Consider the following 27,269-nt stretch of genomic DNA (forward strand, 5'->3'; position numbering starts at 1 on the left):
GGCCCCGCTCCGGCAGGGGAGGGGCGAGCAGACGCGTCCTGCCTCGCCGAAGCGCTCCGCAGCCGGCGGGGCGCAGACGGGCTGGGACGGGTCAGCGCGGGCGCGCGGGGTGAGCGGGCAGCGGTCCGGCGCGCGCAGGGCATCCCCACGCCGAGGCGCGGGACGTGACTCAGGTACTGAGGTGGAGCCGCCGCGCGCGATGCTGCCGACCGCTTGGGCGCCAGGGGCCGGGCGCCGCGGGCAGCGCGGGGAGCGCGGGGGTCCGAGCCGGGCGAGCCCGCTCCGGAGCGTCGGGCGGGAGGCGGGCGCGCCTCCGCCTGGTGCCGCTCGGGCCGCGGGACGTGCTCGGCGTGGCCGAAGCTTTGTGCGAGTGCGGCGCGGGCGGCGCCGCTGCATCCCTCGCCCCGCGGCTGCGCGGGGGCCCGCTGGGGCGGTGGGCACGGCGCGCTCTGCCCCCGCTCCGCCGGGCTCCTCGCGCGGGACCGGGGGGCCCCGCGGCGGGGCGCCGGCTCCCGCTCCCGGTTCTCCCCGGCGCGAGGGGAGCTGTTCTCAATCGCTGATGCGCGTACTTTAATTCAATTTATTTATCATAACTCATGCCTAGGTACAAACCATCTTGACGGGCCCCTGTCTGACACAGTAGCGCACTACTTGTGGCTTATCTGCTTATATGCCAGCCATTTTAATCAAACATCCATTTCCAAAGACTGCTGTAATTCCCGCTCCCTACAAAAGCATTATCTTATTTGCCAATGCCTTCCCTGACCTCCTGTCCTCCCCAATAGGCCCCACCATGATTTTCATTCTCCCATTTTGGTCTTCTTTGTTTTATCAGTTTTCTGGCTGTGCTGCATTTGCTTCTCTTAAGGGCTTGCCAGCTTTCACTATTCTCCTATCTCACTCCAAACTCCTGGGATAAACGAGTAATTCAGTGCTGTTTATAGTTGTTGGTGGTGTTCTATACCAACGCTTGTTATTAATCAATCTCCTGTTCCCACTTAGCCTCAAACCATTTTGGTGTTGCTTCAGTACTACAGCTACACTAACACACACCATGACTTACTAGCAGACTAGAATGACACAGTAGATTCCCGCTGCAGGTTTATCTGTACAAAAGAATGGTGATCAGTGTCCATTATATTATCAGGGTAAACTGTTCTGCAGGGGAAGTTGAGTTTGCTTGTTTGTTTGTTTTTATAATGAACATGTTAGAACTGTTTTCTTTACATTATCTGGGGAAAATCAGATTATATTATAGCCTTTTTTTTTTTTCCTTAATGAGCATGTTACCAGCAAGTACCCCTATCTTATGGTGGTCTAAAAGCAAAAAAAAGTCATGGATCTGCATAATAACTTGAAGATGAAAGACGAATTCTTATTGTGACTTTCTTCTTACCAAGAAAAAAACATCTCTTTTTAATCTCAAGATAAATATTTTCCTTAATTACAAATACAACTTGTAACGAACAGTTCAGTCTTCTTGGGTACCACCTTTGAGACAAATATGCTAGTTCTCTAACAACAGCATCATTGACCTCAGTAATTATTGTCTCTATATCAAATGTTCAGTTTCTGAGAATTGGGCTTATTTTTCTGAAACCAATGTTGTTCGTTTATTTGTTTGTTTTTATACCACACTTATTACCATAAGTACAAATTCGTTTCTGTCAGCATCACAGAGGGACCTTGAGACCAGACGACATGTCCTTTCTGTGTGCACAGAAGCAACGACAAACATGACTTAGGTTGTATTTGAATTATCCAGTTGCTTTCAGTATGCTTTCAAAAAAAGAAGTTACAGTATTAAATTTCATTCTTCATGTATCATGAGAATTAATTTCAGCCCTGCAGTTGTGGTGCTTTTGCAATTTGGTTTTCCAGTTGTTTACTGTAGAGAAATTACTTTGTGTAGAAACAAAAACTGATAAGGATAGATAAATACTAATTAAGGATTCAGTCCCGTCACCAGCAGTACCTACATGCTTATTTTTGTGGAATACCATGGGACTGGTCTGATATGTAAGGTGCTCACATGCATGTGCATTGTATCTCAAGCTGGACTAGCAAATGTAGCTGAATGTATTGGGAAAAGATCAGCTGGCCCATAGGTATCCTATTACACAATCACTTTTGATGGTGCAGCTGCGTAACATGGTATCATACATCGATATATGTGACTTCACACTTCATTCACAATATAAGTCACCTTAATATCTTTGTAATTTCCCTTGAGTTATACTTCTAACTGAACCACAACAGGTGTACCGTAGTAACAGATTCTGTTTTACCTTTTAAACTGCTGAGTGCCACACCTTAACAAACTTCCACTCCCTCAGAAATAAATATTGCAAAACAATACAAGACTTCACCCTATGACATCCTAAACTAAACGGTTTACCAACTGCTTTATCCAAAAAGCACTTAAATCTACCATCCAAGACAGCGTGTTTCCAAGCACGTTTCCACTGTTTCTAGCAGTGCTGGTGGCAGTGTTCTGCGCTGGTAAGGAAGCCGTATTGCTGCCACTCAATCTGCTGTTTGTGTGCTTCTTTTTTTTTCTTTTTTTTTTTTTTTTCTGCGCAGAAGCATTTAGAGTAAGGCAAGTCAAAGACCTTTCCGTGTGGATTACGAGCAGTAGCAAAAAAGTGCTATTTCCCAACAGAGGCAGAGTCCAGTATAGAGGGGCCGTGGCTGCCCCCCGTGTGTGCGGAGGGGCTGGGAGCACGATGGTGGCAGGTGCTGTGCACTGGGGCAGGCACAGAGCTGCACAGCCTGAAGCCGAGAAGACGCCTGCAGGGCGCTCCCCTCCCCGCTGCTGCGGACACACTCTCTAGAGAGGCGGCTGCGAGGCGCAGCGCCCTATCACCTAACCAAGCGTTTTCAGAGCACTCATAGAGTCGAGTAACAGCATTAATGTTTGGGGCTGTGGCAATGTCCTTACAGGGGACAATCCCTCAGACTGTGCTTTGCTTGCTTTGGTGGATTTGAATTGCCACTGTTGTGACAATGGGAACTCAGGAATGTAAGCCCCCAGGCTCTACACTGAAATGAAAGTTGAGCAGTAGTAGCAAAGGGATTAAGGAGGCAAGGCTGAATGTGGAGACCTTCAAATCCTGGTACCGGCCTGAAGCCAGTGATGGCAGGAACAAAGCCCATCTTGTGGGTGCCTCATGAGCCACTGGTGGAGCACTGCTCATGCACTGGGGCCAGTAGCTCTGCACTCCCAGGTGTGACCCAGATGCTGAAGGAGGAAGCCAGAGGCAGTGATGTTTTGCAGCGGCCGGAGCAGGGCTCCAGCCGGCACCAGCTCTGCTCAATGCCCAGACAGTGCTGTCTGGCCAATGGCAGTTGGGATGCAGGGCAACACATTGCCCTCACAACACCCTATAAAGAGAGAATCATTATTGCTTTCATTCCATGGATAAGAAACTAAACAAGGATCTCTACCTTGCTCAGCCTGGACTGCCTTTTGTGATTGTACATCTCTCAACCTAGTGGGGTTCTAGTCTGAACTGGGACTCCTACGTGGAAGTTCATGTTTTCTCCTTGATCATCATTATTTATTTCTATCCAGCCTTGAATTCCTAGGCTAGATGTCTAGCAAATCTGTCCTAGTTAAATACATTCTGGAGAAGTTCTCAAGCTACATGGGTCAGCCTACAGACTCACAACTGTCCTTCTCACCCATACTGCTGACGATAAAGTACCGTGTAAAGTTGGTTAAACGCTAATATTAGATTCTTGCCATTTCTATCTGCTGCTTTTTATAATACAAATGTCTTTCTATATATGCACTACATGCACTGTCACACCAAACCCACCCCTGACCATGCTACCTACAATCACCTCAGATTTCCTTCAGAGACTGTATTAGTTCCCATGGCAACAGCATGAAAACACACATTTAACTACACTCGCTCCCTTTGTTTCACACATTACCAAAGGAAGAACCCATTTATCATAGAATCATAGAATGCATAGGGTTGGAAGGGACCTTAAAGATCATCAAATTTCAACTCCCCTGCCACGGGCAGGGACATCTTCCACCTGACCAGGTTGCTTAAACCCCATCCAACCTGTTCTTAAATACTTCCAGGGATGGGGCATCCACAGCTTTTCTGGGCAATTCCATTCCATTTATGATGGAAGGAATCTGGAATAAATACTGGCAATTCTATCATGTCTGTTTGTGTAGATACTAACGCTCATCTGCAGACAGCTAAATGTGATCCTTTGCCTCTGAACAGGGCTGAACTAGCAAAAACAAAAAGAAAAGCAATCTTTTGCAGTAGTTACGTAGTAGCCTCAAGACGTGGAAGGCTTTGGCAATATCCCCATACTAAGCACTGGAAGCAAAATTATAAGAAAAAAATTGTGCAAATCAACCATGAGCCCACCTCCTCCGGTGCTGGCCCTAGTTTGCACAACCTTACAGAGGAACCTCACTGCTACTTCCTTTATAGTTCTTCAGGAAGTAAATACAGTCAAGCCTAGTAAGCCACTCTGCAACATGAAGGGAACAGGATGAAGTGAATTTCCTGCTCTGTATTTAGAGATGTGGTTCGTTTAGCTAAGGTTAGTGGTCTTTTAATTTTGATGTGTTAACATGGATTAAACTAGAAGACCAAGACTGATGTATGAGTGTGTACAAGGTGGCATCTGAGGGTCTGCTATGTTGTTTTATGGTGATTCTTAGCCCTACATGCTAGTAGATACAAAGAAAAGAAGAGTAAATGGACGTTACCGTTTCCCATAGCCTTATTTTTATGAAATGCTGGGAGTAGTGCATGTTCCCCCATGTCTGTAAGTCTGGCCTTTTCACCATAACAGAAAATAAAACCGTCTTAGAGCTTGTTTGTCTTGCGGCAGCCAAAGCTGGTAAGTCATGTAGGCCAGCTGGAACAAAATACTTCGCTTACCGCGTGACCTGCTCTGCTAGGCGCGGAAGAGCACGCGAACGGCCGGTGAGGAGCGTATTTCTACCTGTCCCGAGCGAACCGGGCTCCGCGGGCTGCGAGCACTGCACGGGGGCCCCGCGTCAACCCTGCCCGCACCTTCCCGCCGCGCAGCAGCGAAGGCGCGCTGCAGGGCGGAGCGCCGTCCCCGGGTGGCGCGGTCGGCTGCGTCTGCTGCAATTACGGGAGGCGCCCCGCCCGCACGCCCGCCCAGTCACGTCCTTCACGTCTCAGTGCGGCGGCCTCCGGCGCGCGCGCTGCCGTGGAGGCTCGCGACGCCGCACGTCGCAGCGGCGGGGTCACGCGGGGTCGCGGCGACCGGTCCCGCCCCGCGGGCGCCGCCCTGTGCCACCGCCGGCGGTCCGCGGCCGGGGGTGGGGCCTCAGCCGGGGAAGCGCCCCGGCAGGCCCGGCCCGACCTCCGCGGCGCCAGGGAGGAAGCGGCTCCGCGCGTTCCCTGCTCGGAGGCTGGTAGCCTAGCGGACCCAGAGTGGGAAGGAGCCGGGCCTTCCTCCGGGCCGGGTTTGCGGTGTGCCGGCTGCCGAGTTAGCTTCCTGCTCCCCTGGAGAAACTCCGAGAAGCTTTGGCAATTCTTTTCTGGAAGGAACAAGCGTGCTGCCGAATAGCTTTTGAGGGTGATTTGGCTCAAAAGTCACCTGCCACTGAGATTGTGTGGATGTACTTTACTCTCTGGGTCACATAATTCCTAGCGCATAACGATCGTTAGGCAGACCTGTGTTTCTCAAAGCAGAAGCATTGTTTGGTGATGAACATCCTCTCTGATGTGCAACCATGCTTGCATCCCTCTTTTAGGTAGTACTATAGAGGAACATTGAGCCAACAGGAGTATTAATTGCCCTTTAAAGAAATTGCCGCATTTTATTCACACAAGATTTTATATATAATTTTTCTGAAGTTTCACTTTATGAGTCAAGTCTTCTGTAATAAGGATATCTTACAGAAACTTAATTGATGTGATACCTAATATCTCTCTGCTGTCTTCACTTAACGGTAACACTCCTTCTGCCTTTTCAGTATTTTCCTTTCCCCTTTTAAAGATTTGTGGCATTTCTGTGTAGTACATAAAATTCTCACAAGAAAATAAATTATTTATTAAGGAGCTCGTGGCTACAAATAGAAGGTGTAAAAGATAAGATTCAGTAAATAAAATATTAGAAAATTAAATTGATACTGTAATAACAGTAGAAAGCATTGCATCAGGCACACAGTAAAATCGAACATTGCTGAAGTTACTAACTCCAATCTTCCACAAAAACTGCCCATGCTGATTTTCATTGCACTTCAGTTTAGGTGCTTATATCATGTGTGGAAACTAATAGCTCATGAAAATTTCCAAGAGATGTCCATCTTTTCAAGATACCTGTGCATCAAGGCTGTATTGTTGACCTCAGAAAATCCATTTGTCCAGTGTTACACAAAACACTTGTGATGCACTGGGATTTTGCATCCAGGTCTTCTAAGTGAATAGTCCAAGAGTTTCATGTAAAAGGTCTTGTGACAAAGATTCCAGACTTTAATGCAGTAGTTACATATTTATGAAAGTTGAATACATCACTGAATTGCTGTAATGGCTGTGTTTTTTCCATGAAATGGTGGTTCAGTTGAAACACAGGTTTGATTTTGGGAGAGCTGTGAAGGGATGTTCATTAAAAATTCTACTGTCTCATTTTTGTGTCATTTTTTGTAGATTTGTAAGCCTTAACAAGGAATAGTTAAAAAGCACTGCATCTTCAAGATTTCTGTTTAAAATAGTCTAATATCTTGTTTGTAACTTTAATTGTAGTGCAGGTTCTGCCTATTTGGGGTAGATAATTGCCCCAATGTCTGTAAACTAATTGTTTCTTGTTTCTTAGGGAACACTCTTGAGCTTTGTCATGGGAGCTGTAGTAGCTGATGATGGTCCATCTGGTGTTAAAGCCCCTGATGGAGGCTGGGGCTGGGCTGTCCTTTTTGGCTGTTTTATCATCACAGGATTCTCCTATGCCTTTCCTAAGGCAGTTAGTGTTTTCTTCAAAGAACTTATCCGTGAATTTGGTATTGGATATAGTGACACTGCATGGATTTCCTCCATTTTGTTGGCCATGCTTTATGGAACAGGTAGGTAGTTCTCTGGTTTTGAACCACTGTTGCATCATACAATGTTTGTAAATCATATGGAGATTTACAGTGTGAATCATGATGGTGTGTCATTACTTATGTACAAGTAAGGCATTCAAAGAATTATTGTTAAGCACATAAATTCAGAAATTATTTAGGCACGTACAGCTTCCATATAAAATTAAATCTCTGTAACTTCGTAACTAAAAACTCCATAACTAAAGATGATGGAAAAGGAAAATTGCATGACATTGTAAATGAAAAAGATGAAGTATTTGACTCTAGAGAAAAGCACAACCTTCTGGATTGGCCTCACAGTGTGGGCAAAGTAAGGAAAGAAATGTGAACTGACATGAAATCAATTGCATAAATTGGCTTATCTTAACAACTGTAACTTGGTCTTCTTGCCTAGGTCCACTCTGTAGTGTATGCGTCAATCGCTTTGGCTGTCGCCCTGTCATGCTGGTGGGTGGCCTTTTTGCATCAATGGGAATGGTGATAGCCTCCTTCTGCACAAGCATCGTTCAGATCTACCTAACTGCAGGTGTGATTACTGGTAAGTAATGTGCATGATTGAAAATGACTTAGCTAATGTGTTTGCTTTAGGCTGAAGTTTCATATAAATGACAAATATCTAAACTATTGGGATCATCTACATGGGCTTTTATAAAGACAGCAGATAAATTTGGATTTTTTTTTAATTATTATTTTTTAATGACTATTATCTTTTCTGGTATGTTTAACAGCCACTGCTGTTATCAGTGAAGTGAAACCATAGAGCATAATAATAGAGGTGAAATTCTCTTACAAATGTTACCTGAGAATTCTTTTGTCCAGTTGAAGAAAAACCTATCTTACACTATGAATCAGATACCATGCAATTAATTTTTTTAAAGCAATATTGGAGGGCAGTATTGATTTTTTTTTGTACATTCTATTACAGGTTTGGGTCTGGCACTCAACTTTCAGCCTTCACTCATCATGTTAAACCGTTACTTTGATAAACGCCGGCCCTTAGCCAATGGGCTGTCTGCTGCTGGGAGCCCAGTGTTTCTTTGTGCCCTTTCGCCATTGGGGCAGATACTTCAACATGAGTATGGTTGGAGAGGAGGATTCCTTATACTGGGTGGGATGCTGCTCAACTGTTGTGTGTGTGGAGCACTAATGAGACCTTTGGAGCCACCCAAAAAGCCTGACGCTACCAAAGAACCTGCTGAGAAGAAAGCAAAGAAAAAACTTCTGGATTTCAGTGTATTTAAAGATGGTGGCTTTGTAATCTACACGCTAGCAGCATCTATCATGGTGCTTGGACTCTTTGTTCCCCCAGTTTTTGTTGTGAGTTATGCCAAGGATTTAGGGTATCAGGACACCAAAGCAGCATTTCTTCTGACTATTCTGGGATTCATTGATATTTTTGCTCGGCCTATTTGTGGAATGGTAGCTGGTCTCAAGTGGGTTAGACCACGCTGTGTCTACCTCTTCAGTTTTGCTATGATTTTTAATGGCTTTACAGATCTCATGGGTTCTATGTCTGTTGATTATGGTGGCCTGGTGGTCTTTTGCATTTTCTTTGGCATTTCTTATGGAATGGTAGGTGCTCTTCAATTTGAAGTTCTCATGGCTATTGTTGGTACCCAGAAGTTTTCCAGTGCTATTGGTTTAGTGCTCCTGGCAGAAGCTATGGCTGTTCTAATTGGCCCACCGTCAGCAGGTAAATATTCGATTCCAGCATTCAAAATCATTTGTGTTGCATCTATTTATACAAATTGTATGATAAAGGAGAAAAAAGACAGTATGAGGCACTCAAGAAGTGCGTATTTTTACTCATGCTTGCACATGCTTACACAACTTTCTGCAGCTGCAATCAGAAACACTCCAAAACAGAGCAGGATGATCCTTCTTGGATCTATTTCAGGATTGGTTGAATTGCCATCTGGAGATGCTGCTCTTTCTTCCCTCTAAGCATGAACTGGACCTCTTATTAGATGGCATTGTATGAGATGAGTTTCACACAGAGTGAATAAATTTGATGAAGTTCAGACCTCTTTGGATTTGGAATTCAGAGTGTGAAACCTGTCAATTTTTGTTGGAAAGTACTAGGATAGATTCTGTATAACCATGGTAGATTTGAAGGAGGAAAAGCTTCAGAAGATAAAGAAGAGGAAAAAAAACTTACAAGGAAAAAAACCTCAGGAAGGTACACTGACTGCTTCTGCTGCACGTCTCACAACCCAAGAATAAGGGAACATTGCAAAATATTATTTTACCATAATTTTAATCCAAAATCACAAATTCATTATCAAAGTACATAAATTTAACAGACACTGCACTGCAAATAACAACAGTTCACTGTTGTAGAATGTTTACTGTTTACACCAGACACTGAAAAACCACCTATTGTCTTTGTTGTGACAGAATCCTTCATGGAAAAAACAGTACTGTACTTTGCTTCCTCTGATCTTCAGGTTTAAAGGGAAACTTTCTTCACATCCTTTCTCCTCTTCTTTCACCTTCACCCAGTCTAAAGCATCAGAAGCAGTCAGTTACCCCAGGCTGCCTATTAAATAAGACTTGCATTTTAGCAGGCCATTTTACTCCACAGACATTTGCACTGCCTCCGTAGAAAGGAAGTTGGGAGAGGAAGCTGACCATACAGATTCTGGCCATGGATTTTGATCTGAAATACGTGATACTTGTCTCATCTCTTGCATATGAAGACTATGCTGGTTTTATTTCAGCTGAATTGCATGATATTGTGTGTGCGAGAAATATTTTGTTACGAGCTTGTTAAAGTGCTAGTTCAAAAACTTGGTTATAGTTATGGTACTTCTAGACAGGAGACATTTGAATATTTAAAATGCAGACAAAAATTCTTTGCAAGATAATCACTTCTGTCATTTACCTGGAATATTGTCTTTTTCAGGAAAACTCTTGGATGTAACACGGAGGTACATGTTTGTTTTTATTATTGCTGGAATTGAAGTTACCACCTCAGCACTTGTATTGGCCTTGGGAAATTTCTTCTGCATTAAGAAAAAATCAGAAGAACCACACACAAAAGAAGCAGCAGCAGAAAGAGAGGAACTAAACAAATCTGAAGACAAAACTCCTGAAGATGCCAAGGTGGACTCTATTGAAGTGGAACAGTTTCTAAAAGATGAGCCTGAAAAAAATGGCGAAGTTGTAACTAACCCAGAAACCTGTGTGTGAGTGTGGCAGAAAACTGACAAAGTCTTTAGAAGAGAGTCAAAGATTTTCAACGCTATTTATTTTAGAAATAGAACTAGTTTATAGGGCTGGGCCATCTGCTTTATTAACTGGAGGACAGTCAGCTGATGAAGTCTCTCTGAAAGCTGATTTATTAGACAAACTGTTATCAGAAAATTAGCTTTATCGGTAAAAGGTGAAACAGTGTGGTTATACTTTTTATGTAAACTAAAAAGCTTTTATAAACACAAGTAGAATCTTGCTATGCATCACCAGAAACTGTTCACTTGTAAGAGATGTAGGAAGAATATATCTTAAAAAAAGTGGCACTATATGTATGCTTTCAGACAATATGGATGAAATTGCTGTGTTGTGCAGCTAAATGTAACTTCCCTTGCTGTGTTCTTTGTGAAGGAAAGAGTTTGAGATGGAGAAAAATCTCAGGAACTTAAACGGTCTCCGTTAGGTCTTTGAATTTCTTACTTTTTTAGATTTTCAGATTAATTGGCTCAGCCCTAATATAATTTTGATATCTGTTACTTTGATTTATTCCAACGTATTTCTATGAGTTTTGTCTAAACACGTAACCTTTGTAATGATCATCTGGAAACACTGTACACAGAAAGGCACATTGCTGAATACTGTCTTCAGCAGATTACACAAGTGATATTCCTAGGTAATGCTGAAAGAAAAATAAAATGAGCAGATTCAATACCAACAGACAATAAGCAAAGTTAACCTCCATTCACATACAGTTTTCAGTGCAGTTTCCCTGTAACATTTGAAAATATTACAAGTAATATCCAGAAGATGGAAATTAGGTTTTCTAGAATCTTCTGAAAGAGTATCCATTTTGTATATAAAAACATTTTAAGTGTCCAGATCACATATAATGAGATAGATGTATGTTTGTTAACTGAGGGAAAAGGTTGAGACTACTTTGAAACATGTTAGCTGTCTTTGAAATGCAATGTTAGCAACATAGAAAGGACTTAACATACTGGTTTTTTTGTTTGTTTGTTTTTACATTTTTATTATTTTATTTTTACCCCGCTTCCCTATCCTTTTGCTTAATCTGTAGAAGTTCAGGGTGCCATTCTTGTTGTTTGAGGAAACATCGTGGAACTGTTGATCACATTTATAACAGCACTGCATAGGAGCCCATCAAGAATGGGGTCTGCTCTACTACTTGTTCATTGCACAAACAGCACAGGGAGTCTGTACAGTCCTGAAAACTCTAACATCGGATGAAGAGCAAACAGAAAGAGATCAGACAAGGCAGTGACAGCAGATTTGAAAGAGAAAAGATTAATTGTGAAGACTTTGGATTGAGAAGAAAGGTAAAAGGAAGGCATTCTACATTTTCCACTTTTTTTTCCAACCAAATACATAGAAGAAATATAATCTTCTCTACAAAATCTTGCTACTTCAACCCAACTTTCAGATATGTTTATAAAAAGCTCTGTAGGATTTGTGACTGCAGTAACAATCTTCAAAACAGGCTTACTTGTAATGGATTCAGTTTTTCTTCTTGGTAGCAGGAACAATGGCTTTGACGTTCCACATCTCTTATTAATTAAAATATGTAAGACACTAATCCCTAAACCTCTGTATCCCTGCATAACAAAGTAACATCATTAGTTGTCTCATACTTTATCATTTTAGCAGAAACGAAGTAAAACTAAGGAAGGCCCAAAACCATGAACCATTCCCTAATTTATTTTGCATACCAGCTTCCACTCTGGTAATTTTTTCAAAATGGTTTTGCATTGTTAGGACAAATTTGCACAGAAATTGAAATCTTAGGATCATGTTCTCCCCCCCCCCTTGGATTGTTCTTAAATGGAAATGGATGCTGTACTAAACTAAAAGGTTTATATTGCATATAGTACATTAAAACTTTGTTTTTTTTTTTAATTTCCTATTTATCAGCAGAAATTGCATTGGCATGTCCAAGTTACCAGAATTTAGTCATATAACTTAGCTCCAGTTTGCCAAAGATTAAATCAGCGCTTGGAATACTACTCTGCTAGCCCCAGAAGGTCACCATGTCAAAGGGCAAGAGGAAAATGGAAACCACAGAGGCTGTTTCAGATGATAAAATAAGGCCCAATACAGCTTGCGGATTGAAGTTTTGCATTCCATTTCAAAAAGTAAAAACTAGAAACCTTCCAAATGTGAATGCAGATTCTGAAATAGTCATTTTTGTCCTATTATGGGTTTTGATCACCAAATTTCTTTGCTATACTGTTATCGTGGAACTAGTTGTTTCTGTGACCTTAGGGTTTGGTACAATTTTAAATACATTCTGCAGGAATTGGGACTTGACGATCCTTGTAGTCCCTTCCAAATCAGGATATTCTGTGATTCTAAATTGTTCTAAATTCAGATGTTGTGATTCTAAATTCAGATTTTAACCTCTATAAAATTTTGGCTTATACTGACTTTATGGACTATGTTTCATTTTTCATAAATAACTTCACAGTTAAGATGGAAACCAGAAATTTAAGTTACACTTTTACATGACTGGGGCAGATGAGGGAGCTGTTAAGACAAGGGAAAAACATTTCAGCAAGACCCCTTAAAAGCATGTACCCAACTGCTTCTACAGCCATAGCCACAAAGGCCTCTATATTGAGCTCCTCCTCCCCCACGATGAAAAAAAAAAAAAAAGCAGCAATTCATTAGACTCCCAGTGCTGTCTAAGAACAACAACTAGAAACTTACATACAGAAGGAGAAGACTGTATCTGAATCCCTTTCTCTTGGCAAGATTAGCCTGCTTCTCATTAATTTTATTCTGCTTATAAATTCACAAAGAATTGCTTTTAAACCCCTCCAGGTATTTTGGTACAGTACTTCTTTAATCTCAACTCTGTAGAGACGCAAATCCTGTATGTGTAGTTTGTGAGACGTGCTCTTTCATTTATTTTGAGAATGGGGGTGGTCAGAGTCAGAAAGCATTGCTAAAGAGAATAATTGCTTGGAGGCACAAGCAGAATAGTGCCGTGCAAAGTAGATGTAGATGAACCTTTGTTCAGCCTTCACCTATTAAAAATTTTGAGACTTGAAAACTGAAAAGAAAGGTTGGAAGACAGGTAATTATACAACTGAATTACCAAGCATTTCAACAACCACATTACAAGTTGCTCTTGCATCTGCTACTGGTACATATATAATTTTTTTTTTTACATGTAGTTCATTAATCTATTTAAGAAGTCTGTAAGAGAAACAATTGAAATCCGAGATACAAAATATCTAACTAGTATAATACAAAACAGCTGAAAAACTGTTTTCACAGATTATTTCTCTGAAACTAACTGTCTCTTAGTGCACAGGCTAGCATAATGCTGAAAGTTTTTTAGATCTCTGTACATTCTATAAATTGTGAGCTATAGGAATTATGGTTAAAATATTCTATGCTTGATAATATAATGGATCTTAGGCCCATAATTTCTTAATACAAAAAGAGGGTGTGTGTATACATGCCTGTAACACAGAGAATATATCAACAGGTGAGCACCTATGTACGTATGTATCAAACACGCAAAATACAAAGTAGAGTGGAAAAGAGATCTGGTTACTGGACAATGAGCAATCCATAGTTGAAACTATTTTATTCTTCCTCCTACACAAACATAAGTTTACTTTTTGTTGTTGTTATTGTTACTTCTCAATAAAAGATCTTGATTAGAACCCACAAGACCCCTGCAGAACTAAAAATCTTGGAAGTCGTGGAGCTTTCTGTTTAAAATCAGTCTCTGATTTTTTTTTTTTTTTGGTCCTTATATACATTACAGCAAGTCTTCAGTAGTACCAGCTGCTATAGCAGCTAGTTCCCTAAAGCTGAGAATTGAGAAACTGAGATAGTATGAAAGACTGGACAGTTCTAGTGCTTGTTATTAAATCCCACCCAAACATGTGTTAGGTGATGTAACATCGTTCTCTAAGAAGAAATGAAAAGAGTCCAAAAATCAAGCGCTCAAACTTAAAAATTAAATTCCCAAGTACGCTCATGTATGTACCTTTGTTACCTGCCAAAGAAAAGTTTAAATTTTGTAGGCAATCATAAACGGAGGGTTTTCAGGAGCATGCAAACTCTTAGATTTTAGATGGTAAGTACTGATTTATGTATGCCTGTCTGTCTCTCTGCTACTGTTTTCTTGGGGATTATGAGAGTACACTTCAGTTTTGTCCAAGTAAGATGACTTTTTATTTCCTGTTAATGCACTTTAATGTTATATGTACATTTATACCTGGATTTGTTTTATGCTTTTCTAGTAAACGGTTGCAAATATAGTGAATAAATATTTATTTGGTTATCGATAACTGTGGACATGAGAAAACAAGCTTAGATAAAAATACCTTTAATGCCCAGATTTGGAAATTGGGTTCCATTTGCACATGCTCACATAGCCATACAAATGCAGTGTGCTTATAGAGAAAAATAAAATTAACGGGAAACAGTGCGCTGTCAGGCAGACTGAATTTGATGTATGCAAGGGGACTGTTTTTGCAATGACTCAGAGTTTGACCACTTCTAAAATGGAAATGGGCTCCCTTCTGCAAATGATTCTGAAGGTCACTTTTAAGCATCAACTAATTTAAAATAATAGCTATTAATTTTCTGGTGCTTCACTTAGGAGTTTTTCTTGTCCTCTACAGAGTGCTCCAGGTTTCATTTGCAGGTGAAGTTTTACAAGCTGCTTTGACTTATAAAGCCCTAAATATTTTGAGTACTGACCTGTCAGTAAGTTGTCTTTATCATCAAGTGATACCCTTTAGCATGCTCTTTAGAACTTGAAAGCTCCTAAAAAATATTGCCTCATAATGTACTTATCTTGGTATTTTTTGGATACCCAGCTGAGACTGCCTCCTCAAAGTATATTTTCAAGGCTGCACATATGTGCATCAAAATTACAGTCTTTTCAATACAGTAAGAGAAACATTTTGCTATCTAGAAGCATGGATACTTGGGAAGTTTACATCTATTTGTGCCTAACACTAAGCATCTCTGCTGAGCAATCTGGGAAGAATCTCTTCATCTTCAAAAGTTTCTGTGTAGTTACACTTTGAAGATCCTAGGTCTAGTTTACATAAAATGTATGTTTGAATAAATGCATGATTCCTTTTTTTTTAATTATTATTTTTTTAGTTTAGTCAAAAGTGGTAAGACTTAAGGTTTAATCAAATGCTTTGCTACCTTACTGGCCAGCTCAAGCCATGTCCTACTACAAGAATGAATGTTACTGGGTGGACCAAAATGACAGACTTTAATAGCACACAGTCACAGCACACCCTTATGAAGGAAAACCACAGTTTATCTTTGCATCTGGTACTCTCTGAAGTCTGAAACGAGTCCAGCCATTCACTGCGGAGGAAAATGGGCATGATCTGAACTGCACTGCTCTTGTTCCCTGCAGCTGGACCCAAAACAAGAAGCCTGAAGGAAGGTGATCTGCTGATATTCGAAGAGTAAACAACTTTGACAATAGCAGAGGCATTGCATATGAGAAGCAACAGATTTGGAATATATATCTTAACGTATCTTCTCAATATTTCTGACACAGAGCTACTCTTTGTGCTAGTGGGAAGAATGTGCATCTACTGCAAAAGTAGGAGCTCTTAAAATCTCCTTCTAGCGACCTGGTCTGTGAGATCAGCGATCCTGCACTTGTCTGAGAAAGTATGGAAAGTTAGAGGTACACAGAGTAAAAAGCTACTTACCTCTAGTTATATGCTGTTTGTTCTTGGACCAATCTCAATACCTGCTTCATCATCTCTGCAACATTCCATCTGGCAAGTTCCTCATTAGTCCTAGATGAATACTTCAGAGCATTAAGAAACGAGGATAGCTCTTGCCCTTCTGACTCTTTGTCTACTACTGTTTCAGCTGTTTAAATGTTTTCAGTGGAAAACTCTGAAGCCAATGAAGAAGTGCATCTAAACTTCAATATTTAAAAATCTTAAATAGAAAAAGTATTTTTAGTCTTGCTGAAAAAAGTTGCATGAAATCCACTGGTGGACAATGTCAGACAAACTTAAAATACAATTTACAGTGGAAGCAGAGGTACATCTGTTTGGGGTCTTTCAAGAAAAAAACCTGCATGACCTCAAAACCCTGTGAATCCTTAAGGATTGTGGGAAATACTAGGGGTACTGCATTGACTTCGTGCCTTTAACACTTGCAGGTCTGAACCAAGATGAGGACTGTAGTTAAACTAAATGTTTGGTCTGGTTATGCAATCAGGACTACACATCTTCTTCCCAGTCCATAATGTACCAAATGATTTCTCTGTTCCACTTCCACCAACCCCTCTCCACCCTCCTCAAGTATCTTGAATTGGTCACAGGAGACAAAAACACAGTAGACATGTGCTTAACGCTTTAGGATGCTACACACAAATTTCCCCTTTTCCACACTCTGATTTGTTCATTATGTTTATATTTCTTATGGCTAGATCCTACCCATACCTTTTGGTCAAGTGCAAAAACTTTTTATTATTAACCTGTCTTATCCAGTGAATTGTAGGAACTACTCTGTGTAGAAGATACTCAGATGCAAGATTAAGTTCACTGGGGATTACACTTCCTCACAACTGGATTAAAATTAGATTTCTGACCATATGGCTCAGCACTATTAAAAGAACAGAAGCGTTGTTTGTTTTCACTTAGTATTTTCTATATATGAAATGAGTAACATTAAGAGAAGCTGAAAAGGTAAAGCACAGGGCTTATTTTCAATTGTTTTCAAGGTACTTATAACACAAAGAATTCAGGGATTTGCTAACCATTACGATTATGTACAACTGCATTACATGTGAAATTTCCCACATAAAACACATAGCCAGTTTTAAATAAAAAAATGTGAAGATAAAATAAATATCCTTCCAGCTTTTAAAGGCCTACTAATCAGAAACAGTAATTTTGAAGGTATGTGTGCCCTCAGATTTTGAATAGACTTTTGAGGATTACTTATCAAAAGCCGGTAATTTTATTATACAAGGCTTTGTATATAGAGCTCAGTATTTCTTATTGCTTTTTTCCAGCTCTTATAACAGATCAAGTCTCAATAGCAATTCTCTTTCCATACTTCCTCTCAATACAATGTATTACTTGATAAATGATTTAAAAAAAAAAAGACCCGCAAAAGAAGTAATATCCAAACAAAAACATTTACCTTTATAGAGACAAAAGACATGTTCTTTGTGAGCAAAGCAATTAATGTCTTCTCTTTTTTCCTGCATACCTTAGCTGCTGCAATCTAACCATGACTACTTAAATCCTGTCACCATTTCTTCAAATGTTTGGAATTGACAATGTTCTTTATATGTACAGAAACCCATTACAAAAAGAATAATACAAAAGTTACACCAAGAAAAGAGTCATTGTAAGTAAGTTACACCAAAGAAGAATAGAAGTCATTATGAATGTATTTACACAATTGATAAAGTACACAAATACAGTGGTAGTACAAATGAAGTGCTCTGAGATACTGATTTCCAATACACAGGTTTATACAGACAGTCTATTTTCCACATGATGGAATTTTAACTATTATGAAGGACAAAAATTGCCCACAACTGAGTACATTTCTAGAAGTCTGCAATCAACTTTTAAGTATAGCACAGCAATCTAATGTTCCAGATACAGAGAGAATAAAGAGGCAGCCTTTGTAAGTCCCTCTAACAGTATATTATTAACCACAGATATTTACAAGGAAAGCACAGTGAAGTGTAAAACTGTTCAAATGGTAGTGCACATGCCTAAAATACTGAAGTTTATAGTGACTGAGGAAATAATTCTCTATTGCAAACTTATCCATGGATTACTCTTAAACTCTTCCACTGTAATCTCCAAGACAAGTTTCCCCTGTCAGATCCAGAGTACACACAAGCAAATACTTAATGTCACAAAGACATCCAAAGAAAAATGACTGATATCTAATATGTGGACCTTTTTTTCTTTGGGGAAGGAGGAATCTGCAAACCTTGAAACAATAAAAATTACTCTTCATAAAACTCTTAAGACCAGCAATCCTTTAAAATTTTGTTTTTAAGCAAGGAAGAATTTCTCAAAACAACTAACTGTTCAAGCAAACTCTGCATACGTACTTTCATTTCCAACACAGAACTTCCCATTACGTCTTTGATACTAGCATAAAGAGTATTTCTGACAGTGGTCCAATTACTACATGGACAACATAACTATTTTTAGTTTATGAGACTGTTTACAGTAACAAAAAATATAAAGTATTTCCCATATTCCATATGGACATTTGCTAACAACACCTGCAACATTCTTTTGGACAACATGAGTCATTCATTCTTAAGCTACTGGCTAATGATTCTGGAAGTACTCACGTGGAATACAGTTAGGAATTAAATATGGTATGCACCTGAGTTTTAAAAGTTTTCTGGATTTCATAGCAAGAACACTTTTTCACTTTTTTTTTTTTAGAATTCCTTTTTTTTTTTTTTTTTGAGTCTTGGCATGAAACAGAAGGCCCGAATCATCATCATCTTTTTTTTTTTTTTTGAACATGTAGATGCTGAATGAAATGTGCAAATTCACTAAAGACTCCGTGGCAACATGCATTGTCCACTTACAGTACCCTCCAAGCTAACCAGCCTCAGAGTGCAGAAAACAAAATTTTACCAATAAAAACAGTATTTGAAACAATCCATTTAAATGCCAGTGTCTTTCACTTTGTTCTTCATATACTTTACAAAAAAAAAAAAGAGAAAGAAATAAATCAACTTTTACCATCTATACTATACTTTGACTCTCTACAGGGTCTTGAGTTCTCTTTTATGCAAAAGAATGAATATTAAAAATTCCTCTGTGTTACATGGAAATGTTTAGTGTGAATGAAGACGGCAAACAGTAAAGTAAAACTCTTAACAGTTTTAAAAATTTTGTGAGAAAAACTTCTCAGTCAGAATAAGACCATACAAATAAGTGAACAGTTTAAATACAGTCAGATGATTTTGATTCATTTACATGCTCCCTGCCAGACTAAATTTTTTAAACAAAAAATTTCAAGTCATTGTCTTTAGTTTAGGACTGTTTATATTCTACATTTTTAAATCAGAGAAAAGCAAGAGTTCTTTACAGAGAATTAACCCAATAATTTTAGCAAAATGATACAAAAACTTTCTTAAACCAAGTAAAAGATTTATAGTTACAGTAGAATAATAAAAAGGGGATAAAGTCTGCCGCCTGTGGAGGGAAAACTGAAATGGCCATCCAGTAACAGGCGGTCAACTCTGTAAACCATCTTTCTTTTCCAGCCCTGTTACCACAGGGTTCTCTTAAGGTCACTGGGTTTCTGGCAAAAGCGTCCTGTAATGGCAGCTGCTGGAGTCTGTCCATGTTCCTCCAAGTGCCTTTTAAGTCACATGGAGAACTCCAGTTGTATTGTTTCCACTCTAGTTTAGGGTGTTTTTGCTAGTAAAGCCATTGATAACATAGGAGATCAGCCATGCATTATCTGCCCTCCATGGCAAAATAAATTTTCATCGATGCACAGTGGACTGAAGAACACTGGTAGTTACCCGAGCAGGAATCTACCAAAGCCAAAAACAAGACAACATCAGCACAAATCCTTCCAGTTAACATACAAGTGGCTCTCAAAGTACTTTCAAATATTTTGTTGTGAAAAGTGAAAGAGTGAATTTATAATCCAATGAGCTACATAATGTTTCACACCCACCTTTAGCTACACGAAGTTCCCTGTTATTTTCCTCCTTTATTAGAAGTTAACATGGAAAATTCACCTTTCCAGCCAGAGGAGATGTTTTGAAGAAAAGTAAACAGAACATAAACATGCATAGAAGAAAGAACAAACCAGATGAAAACACTACCAATGTGTAGAGATACACTAAATGAATAATAAAGCTTGGGAAAAAAGTCCCAATCAGAGGGTAAAAAAACAATTGCTCTCAATAGCTTTTCATTTATCATGGAACATTTTGTTAAAAGACGCTGCACAAATTTTTGTAGCTTGACCTATTTCAGTAACAGCATAATATTATTCCAATATCACTTTTACACATCACTGCAATTTAAGAAGCAAGAAATGCCTAAATGGCAGAATCAGTATTCAGTATTAACTTAAGTTGTAAACAGCTACAAATAGTAACATATACAGTAAGAGACAAAAAATGCAGACACAACCCTATGCAGACTAGAATTTGGACTTCTCCCACACAAGCTTTTCAGTGCAAAGCTTTTTTTTCTTTCTTTTAAAAATTATTTTAAATTTTATTTTCAAATAAGGTCTGTTAATTGGAATTTAAAATAAGCTGCAATTTACAGTTGGACCTTTTTAACATTAAAACTGTTTAAGAAGCAGCTTGTGCACAGTCAGCCAAGCACACAAAGCAGGAGGAGAAAACAGAAGAGGAATAGCAGGATTCTTCAATTAGAGATACAGGATTAGTGCAAGCTTAGGCTTTATATAGGAAGTGAGGTTGGCAGATGGAGTTATACAACAGAATTTATTAAGGAACAGAATCTCACGGCCTTTTTTAAAGCAAGAAGCAAAGCAAAGAAGAAGCTCTTGAAATACATAAGAAAGCATCCTTCAGCTATCAAAGTTCAGATTCCAACTAAAACTTGTTATTTCTCTGATGAAACCTGTTAATGCCAAAAGCAGAATGGACTAAAAAGCTGAAAGTTGCACACACAAAGGCAGAAACTTCTCTACACTGAACAATGGAAAGGAGTTCTAATTATCCAAATCCAAGTCTGTCTGACTCTAAGATGCTCGCGTTTCAAACTATTCTCATTAGTATCTGAATATTTTAAAAATGATAGCTCTTAAGGAACGGAGAAGAATATAAAACAGTGAAAAATGAGATACTGCTGTGGTAGAACATTTCATTCATGACAAGGCAGAGCCTTGTCTGAGTAATATAGTTAACTGATTCTTCATATAAGTATTTTGCTTTTACAGTTCTGAAGCTGGTCTGTTTTTGAATGGATGACACACGGCTGCATAAACATCCCTGGAAAGATGTAATGGTAAACCATCTAAAATGTAGAGTTGATTATTTTATTATTGATGCTTTAATGATTTTATGGACCCTTCAAGTCACTGTTTTTATCAATTCTGCTAAAGAGTCTAAGTGGAATAGCAGTACTAATTCAACTTTTGGAAGGGCATTTTATTTTTTCTTTTAGAGAAAAACAATGCTGCCTCAAGTATCTGACTGGAAGGCACAGTACCACTATGAGATAATGTGAGGAGAAGCAAGGTTGGATGTTTCCAAAGATTTTTTCCCCACCCCATCCAAAGTTTTGGTGTCTAATGAGAAGCACTCACCCAGTGCTGCCTTCCAACGAAAGGAGACGAGCAGCTACTTGCCATGGTGTTCGAAAGGAATGCTATTCTGAGGTAGGGGAAAAGACAGCAATTTGTAATGGTTCCACTGCCCCAATATATAAAGATGTCTAAAAATATCCAACCTAAATTGGCAGTTGCAAATGTATCTTTAGAAGAGCTCTGATTTCAGATTTCTATCCAACAGTTCTATCATATTAGGACATACGTAAAAGGAAAAAATCATTAGTTCTCAAAGAAAGCTGACGGTCAGAAGAACAATGCAGAGTGTGATGCCTATTAAGACACATATGTGTAGAAAGATTCGCTCATGAGGAGATGAAAAATGCAAAGGCATTGGAAGAATGTTGCTTTTTCCCAGTGGGCACAACACTTGAGTTGTTCGATGCCAGTGTTGGCTATAGTTTTCCGAAAGCTTCTCTTTTCAAAGATATTTGTTCAAATATTTCTTTGTGCAGCACTCCAATCTCTTCTTCCAGCTAAGGAGAGATATGTCTATTACCAGTAGGAATTATGCACTGCTTTGACTGTCAGGTGCTGAACATGACACATTCAAGAGGAATAAATAAAATAACTTACTGTACACCATGAGCAGTCCAACTGAAGTAGTTTTCTTTTTTGTTTGTTTGTTTGTTTTCAGGACTGAACCTTCTGTGAAAGGAAATGAAGGCTACTCACCTGTAACTAGATTCTTGAGTTGAGCACTGCATAGTCATGCTTTCAGGAGGCAGCCTGTGCACTCTGGACTGACAGAACTGCTTCAAAGTAATGCTTACTGGAATATTTATGCCTTCCTTCACTGTGTTTCTTAATGTTTATAGACTGACTACATAAAGGAGACTTAGCATAACAATTCATTCATACAGCTTAAGAGCAGAACGATATTTTAACAGCTAGTATGACTTTCTGTCCAGCTCAGATCACAACTCTTCACTACATTGAGACTAGTAATTTAGGCTTGCTTTGGACCCGAATACACCACCTAAAAAGGAATCCAGTTTTGGTGCAAACACAAAGAGGACAGAAGATCCCGTATGTCTTTTAGAAGTTGTTTCAGTAGCTAACTGCCTTCACTTAGACCTCTGCATCACACTTCTTTAAACATGAGCGGTTTTAATACTAAGCGACAGGTGCTTTATGTATATATTCTACATAGACTGAATTTCCTGTTCTAACTGCTGTTGCTAAGATACTACTCCAACTAACTCAGGATGATCTCTTATCTTTCAAACTGAAAGACACTAAACTGAAACTCTAGTATCGTACAGTATGTTTTCCCAAGCACAATTTTTACAGCTGTTCTCTGTTATTTTCAGATTTTCAGCAGATCAAGATAATGAGAACTGAACTGGACATAATATTATAGCATCTGTCTCATGAATGATATAAAATAACCTCCCTATTTCTGTTCATTACTGTATTATATATTCATTCAAGGACGAAATTACACCCTTTCATTGTGACATCACACCAGCCTCTCCAAAGTTACACCCAAAGCCTTCTCAGTCATCATTCATCACCAATATAGTTCCCACATATCACAGAATCACAGAACATCCTGAATTGAAAGGGACCCACAAGGATTATTGAGTCCAACTCCTGGCTCTGCACAGGACTACCCAAAAGTCCAACCTGAAGCTCCCCTGTTGCAGCTCCATGCATTCCCTTGGGTCCTGTCGCTGTCACCAGAGAGAAGAGATCAGTGCCTGCCCCTCTGCTCCCCTTGTGAGGAAGCTGCAGGCTGCCATGAGGCCTCCCCTCAGTCTCCACTTCTCCAGGCTGAACAATCCAAGTGACTTCAGCCACTCCTCATACGTCTTGTCCTCTAGACCCTTCACCATCTTTGTCAACCTCCTTTGGAGGCTCTCTAACAGCCTCCATTTATGTCCTTATTATACTGTGGTGCCCAAAACTGCACACAGTACTTGAAGTGAGGCTGCAAGAGCACAGAGTAGAGCAGGACAATCACCTCCCTTGACTGGCTATCAATGCTGTGATTGATGCCCATAGAAGCCAATTGGCTTCACTCCTTGATGCTCTTTAGGTTTTAGAGCCTTGCCTTAATATATATTTTATTTGATTAGGATTTACATGACTGCCCAACTCTCACCAATGTTTATCACTGTCAAACATCTCAAAACCTGCAGGTTTTCAGCTGCTGCATTCACTCCCATATCATCAAGGAAAGTACTGTCATAGAACTTAACGTCATTTCACCAGAAACACTAAGTTCCATAAACCCTTTTGGAGACGTACTACTTGTTATTTGAATAAACTCTTGTTATGTATTATTACAAAGTGCTAGTATTTTCAACTGGAATGATTCAGGTACTATGTGGTCAAAGCGTTGGAGGTGGGGAATATGTATGACATCTATTTTGCTATCTTTACCGATCACCATTTTTCCATGAGTGTTAAACTTCTTTGAGAAGAGCTATTTTCTGTAATGTAAGTTTGGTTTCTATTATCTACATTCCTAGCCTTAGTTTTCAGTTTCAGTACAAACTGATCGAAACTCAGTTTGAAAAAAAGATAGATACAAACATGGAGTCATCTTTAAGAATTCTACTTGATTGAATAACATCAGCAAATTTCCATTCCCCAGAGTTTAACAAGCATTAGCTCTTCCTCTGAATGAAGAGAGGCGGAGATTATAGATGCAGTGATGCTTTACCAAACCAAGCCATCCAAATAACATAACAAAACTAAGTAATCAAGTTATAAATAACAACTCTAATAAATCTAGTTCTTAACCTAAGACATCTGCAGATCTGAATAGTGAAGTTTAAAAGTTGTTTTCTACCAGGAGTATGGTCTAAGCACTTCCTGAAAAAGGGACACTGGTCACATATTCTCTTAAGACTCTGAAAGGAAACTAATATAATTGGAACAGGCATGGACAAACAGTTGCTTTTCTTTACTATTTTCCTGATATGACATGGAATAGATATTTTTCTACATTCTTGACACCTACTCAAAAAAAAAAGTTGTCCTTAATAGGACATCCAAGTTAGATACTTTAGGTTTTCCTAAGAACAAGGTATAAAGACAATGGGAAATCCATAGTCTATTTTATAACCTGGTTAACATGCAAAGATAATTTTTGACTATGGAAAAACTACTTCAACATTATGAAAACAGTAAAAGCATAAGCTATGAAAACTTGCAACTTAGTCCATAGAAGGCAAGATGGCTCAAGTGAGAACTGTGAAAATGAAAACTGAAATTGTGTCTGATGAGCTCACAGGTAAGTGTTATAAAGTAAAATCTAAGTAAATCTCTCTTGCCTTCCGAATCTGAGAGGCCCTTGTGAAGCTTTTAGAATTATACTACTGTTGAATACTGTTATTCAGCCACCACAACTGGAGACCAGCAGTTGTTCACTGCTTCAGTAAAAATTAAATGAAGATGACAAATGATTAATGATAAATTTTAACCCGAGAAGTTCCTGACTAGTCCATTATTGGAATTGTAAATAAGTCAAATTCCATACACGAAGCAGAGTGTTAAACGGCAGGTACTGAAATGTGCAATAAAGCCAGACCATACTGTTGACACGCCACAAATTATACATCTGTGTTTTCAAAGATTACTCAAAAACCTCAGGTTCCTACACAATCTCACAGTACGGTCTGTGAGAGCCCCTCTGTATTTCTCATACTTTACAACATTCAGAAAAAAATGTCACATACACAAGTCATTAATATAACAAAAGAATTTAAGACAAGTTCAGACTAACCAAATCTAATCTCCTACCAGGACCATTTCTAAAGGGATAAATGGCACCTTCTACACTTGGACCCCTTTGATGCGGATATGCCTAAAAGCACTGAAATAGTTTTTACACTGTATCCAACTTCTCATTCAGCTGTTGGGCTTTCTATTCCTGCTATTACACAGTTCAGGGAAGTAAATTTCCTTCTTTCTTAAAAGCATTTTGAAACTGATTTAAAAAAACACCTCTCTGACATAGGTAATTATCATCTTTGCATTCTTTTTGCAAACACAACCTATCTCACATGTTTTCATTTTATTCTGAGAAGGAGAATGAAGTCAGTCAGCTCCAGATTTGTATTTTATCTGATTCCATCGTCCTTTCACTGACTTCTTTTTGATTTATACTGCAGGCCAGAACGTAGCATCCACACACCAAATCAACCTTGCACCCTCAGTCTTTACTATCTCACCTCCATCCAAAAGAGTGCCCTCTCTAGCACTAAAACTTTATACGTAAGAACATGTATTATCCAAAATAATTAATTCTGACAATGAAATGATGAAGCCAAAAGGAACTGAATTCATTTTTATCAACACTCTCTGTCAAGAAGGAATAACCAGTCCACAGCAAGAATTATGCAGTTAGATCTCCAGCAGAGTGCTGAGACATGAAGAAAAAGACTGTAGGCAACTGCACCAGTCCTCCTAACATACTGCTCTCCCACTGCTGTTGCAGTGTACCAGTGTGCTGCAGATAAGACTGAAGGTAAGATATTCAAAGCTAGGCTACCACTACTTAGGGCAAGTCTGTGTTAATACCCTGAAGAACGAATGTTTCAGCTGTAGCATGAAGAGCTAAAATACATTTAAACACAATTTGCCAATCCTAAAAACAACATCTTAAAATCTCTTTGCTAAGTCACCATGACCAATGAGAATGACTGCAGTGCAGACAACGGCTATGAAACACTTATCATTCATTCATCTTCCTGTCATCCTCTTCAATCGAGCCTACCGTGTGTGACCTCTCAATCATCTATGCATGTGGCTTCTTTTCTGCTCAGAAATACAGTACTGCACTACATTTCTTGACTTCTGCTCTTTCCTGTTCTTTACCAACTATTTCTTGTCTATTCTGCACCAATATTCTCTGCGCTACTCATTTGAAAACATGACTCTTAAAACTGCCTCCAACTTGCCCTGCTTCTTAAGTGAAAACTGACATAAGATATTCAATGACCAAAGGAACTGTAATTTTAGGTAAAAATTCTTTATCTCTGGTTTTTTGCATGATCTCATAAACCAGTGACTCCATACTGCTTTGAGAATGTTAAACTTATTGCTGCTAAGATTAAAAAAATATTAGAATATTCTACAGCAACATCACAAACATTCAGGTAAAATCTCAAGTATTTATTTCAGTCAACTATAAAATCAGTATGAAATAACATCAATTAACTGGCATGTTCTTTTGGCAAATTAACTTTATCAAATCACCATTATTTTTCCATTACATAAAAATCTTTCTTACCTGCGAAGTTGACATGCGAGAAGTATCTTGTCGTCCTGTTAAGTCAGATGATGAGACATTGACTGGGGCACCACGATGCAATCTCATACTCACTTTCCTTTCTCGTTCCATACCAGACACTGGTCGAGGAGAAGTGTTGGCTGTGAGAAAAATTACATTAGAACTTTCCTAATAAGAAATGGGATTAAAATGCGGTCACTGGAAAAATTACACTCTCGTTTGCCCATGTAACTTCAACATCAAACCACAGAAATCAAGGCTTTCATCCTCCTCAGTTACCTCTAAGTAGCAATTGGCAGGTAATGAATATATACAATTACCTTCAATCTACTGCTAAGTAAGTGGGGGGAAAAAACTAACACAATCAGACAAGCAAAAAAAATGAAACCCTGATGA

At 39.2% G+C, this 27,269-nt stretch overlaps 2 protein-coding genes across 9 annotated transcripts in view; one reads left to right on the plus strand and one right to left on the minus strand.

Moving 5' to 3' along the window:
* SLC16A3 (solute carrier family 16 member 3) lies at positions 1-19,063 on the plus strand. Of its 2 annotated transcripts, none has more exons than XM_035568612.2 (5): positions 1-173; positions 6,829-7,072; positions 7,485-7,628; positions 8,016-8,783; positions 9,996-19,063. In XM_035568612.2, exons 2-5 carry the CDS (start codon positions 6,850-6,852, stop codon positions 10,280-10,282), a joined length of 1,422 nt encoding a protein of 473 aa, XP_035424505.1. In that variant the 5' UTR covers positions 1-173; positions 6,829-6,849; the 3' UTR covers positions 10,283-19,063. The 2 variants fall into 2 exon arrangements, with proteins under 2 accessions (XP_035424505.1, XP_050570388.1); XM_050714431.1 differs by lacking the exon at positions 1-173 and adding an exon at positions 4,450-4,575.
* CSNK1D (casein kinase 1 delta) overlaps positions 17,435-27,269 on the minus strand; it is a 24,371-nt gene continuing 14,536 nt past the window's right edge. For 2 of the 7 annotated variants that reach the window (XM_035568614.2, XM_035568615.2), the window contains 3 exons: positions 26,874-27,013; positions 21,608-21,674; positions 17,435-19,847 (listed from right to left, as the gene is read on the minus strand). In XM_035568614.2, coding sequence (XP_035424507.1) covers positions 21,642-21,674; positions 26,874-27,013 — 173 coding nt within the window. In that variant the 3' untranslated portion in view covers positions 17,435-19,847; positions 21,608-21,641. Of the gene's footprint in view, positions 19,848-19,993; positions 22,121-22,204; positions 22,277-26,873; positions 27,014-27,269 lie in introns of all 7 variants that reach the window. The other 5 variants (XR_007708992.1, XR_004782002.2, XR_007708991.1 and 2 more) reach the window with 5 other exon arrangements.

Source organism: Cygnus atratus, chromosome 18 (genome assembly GCF_013377495.2).
Source record: "Cygnus atratus isolate AKBS03 ecotype Queensland, Australia chromosome 18, CAtr_DNAZoo_HiC_assembly, whole genome shotgun sequence".
In the NCBI taxonomy this organism is placed as follows: Eukaryota; Metazoa; Chordata; class Aves; order Anseriformes; family Anatidae; genus Cygnus; species Cygnus atratus.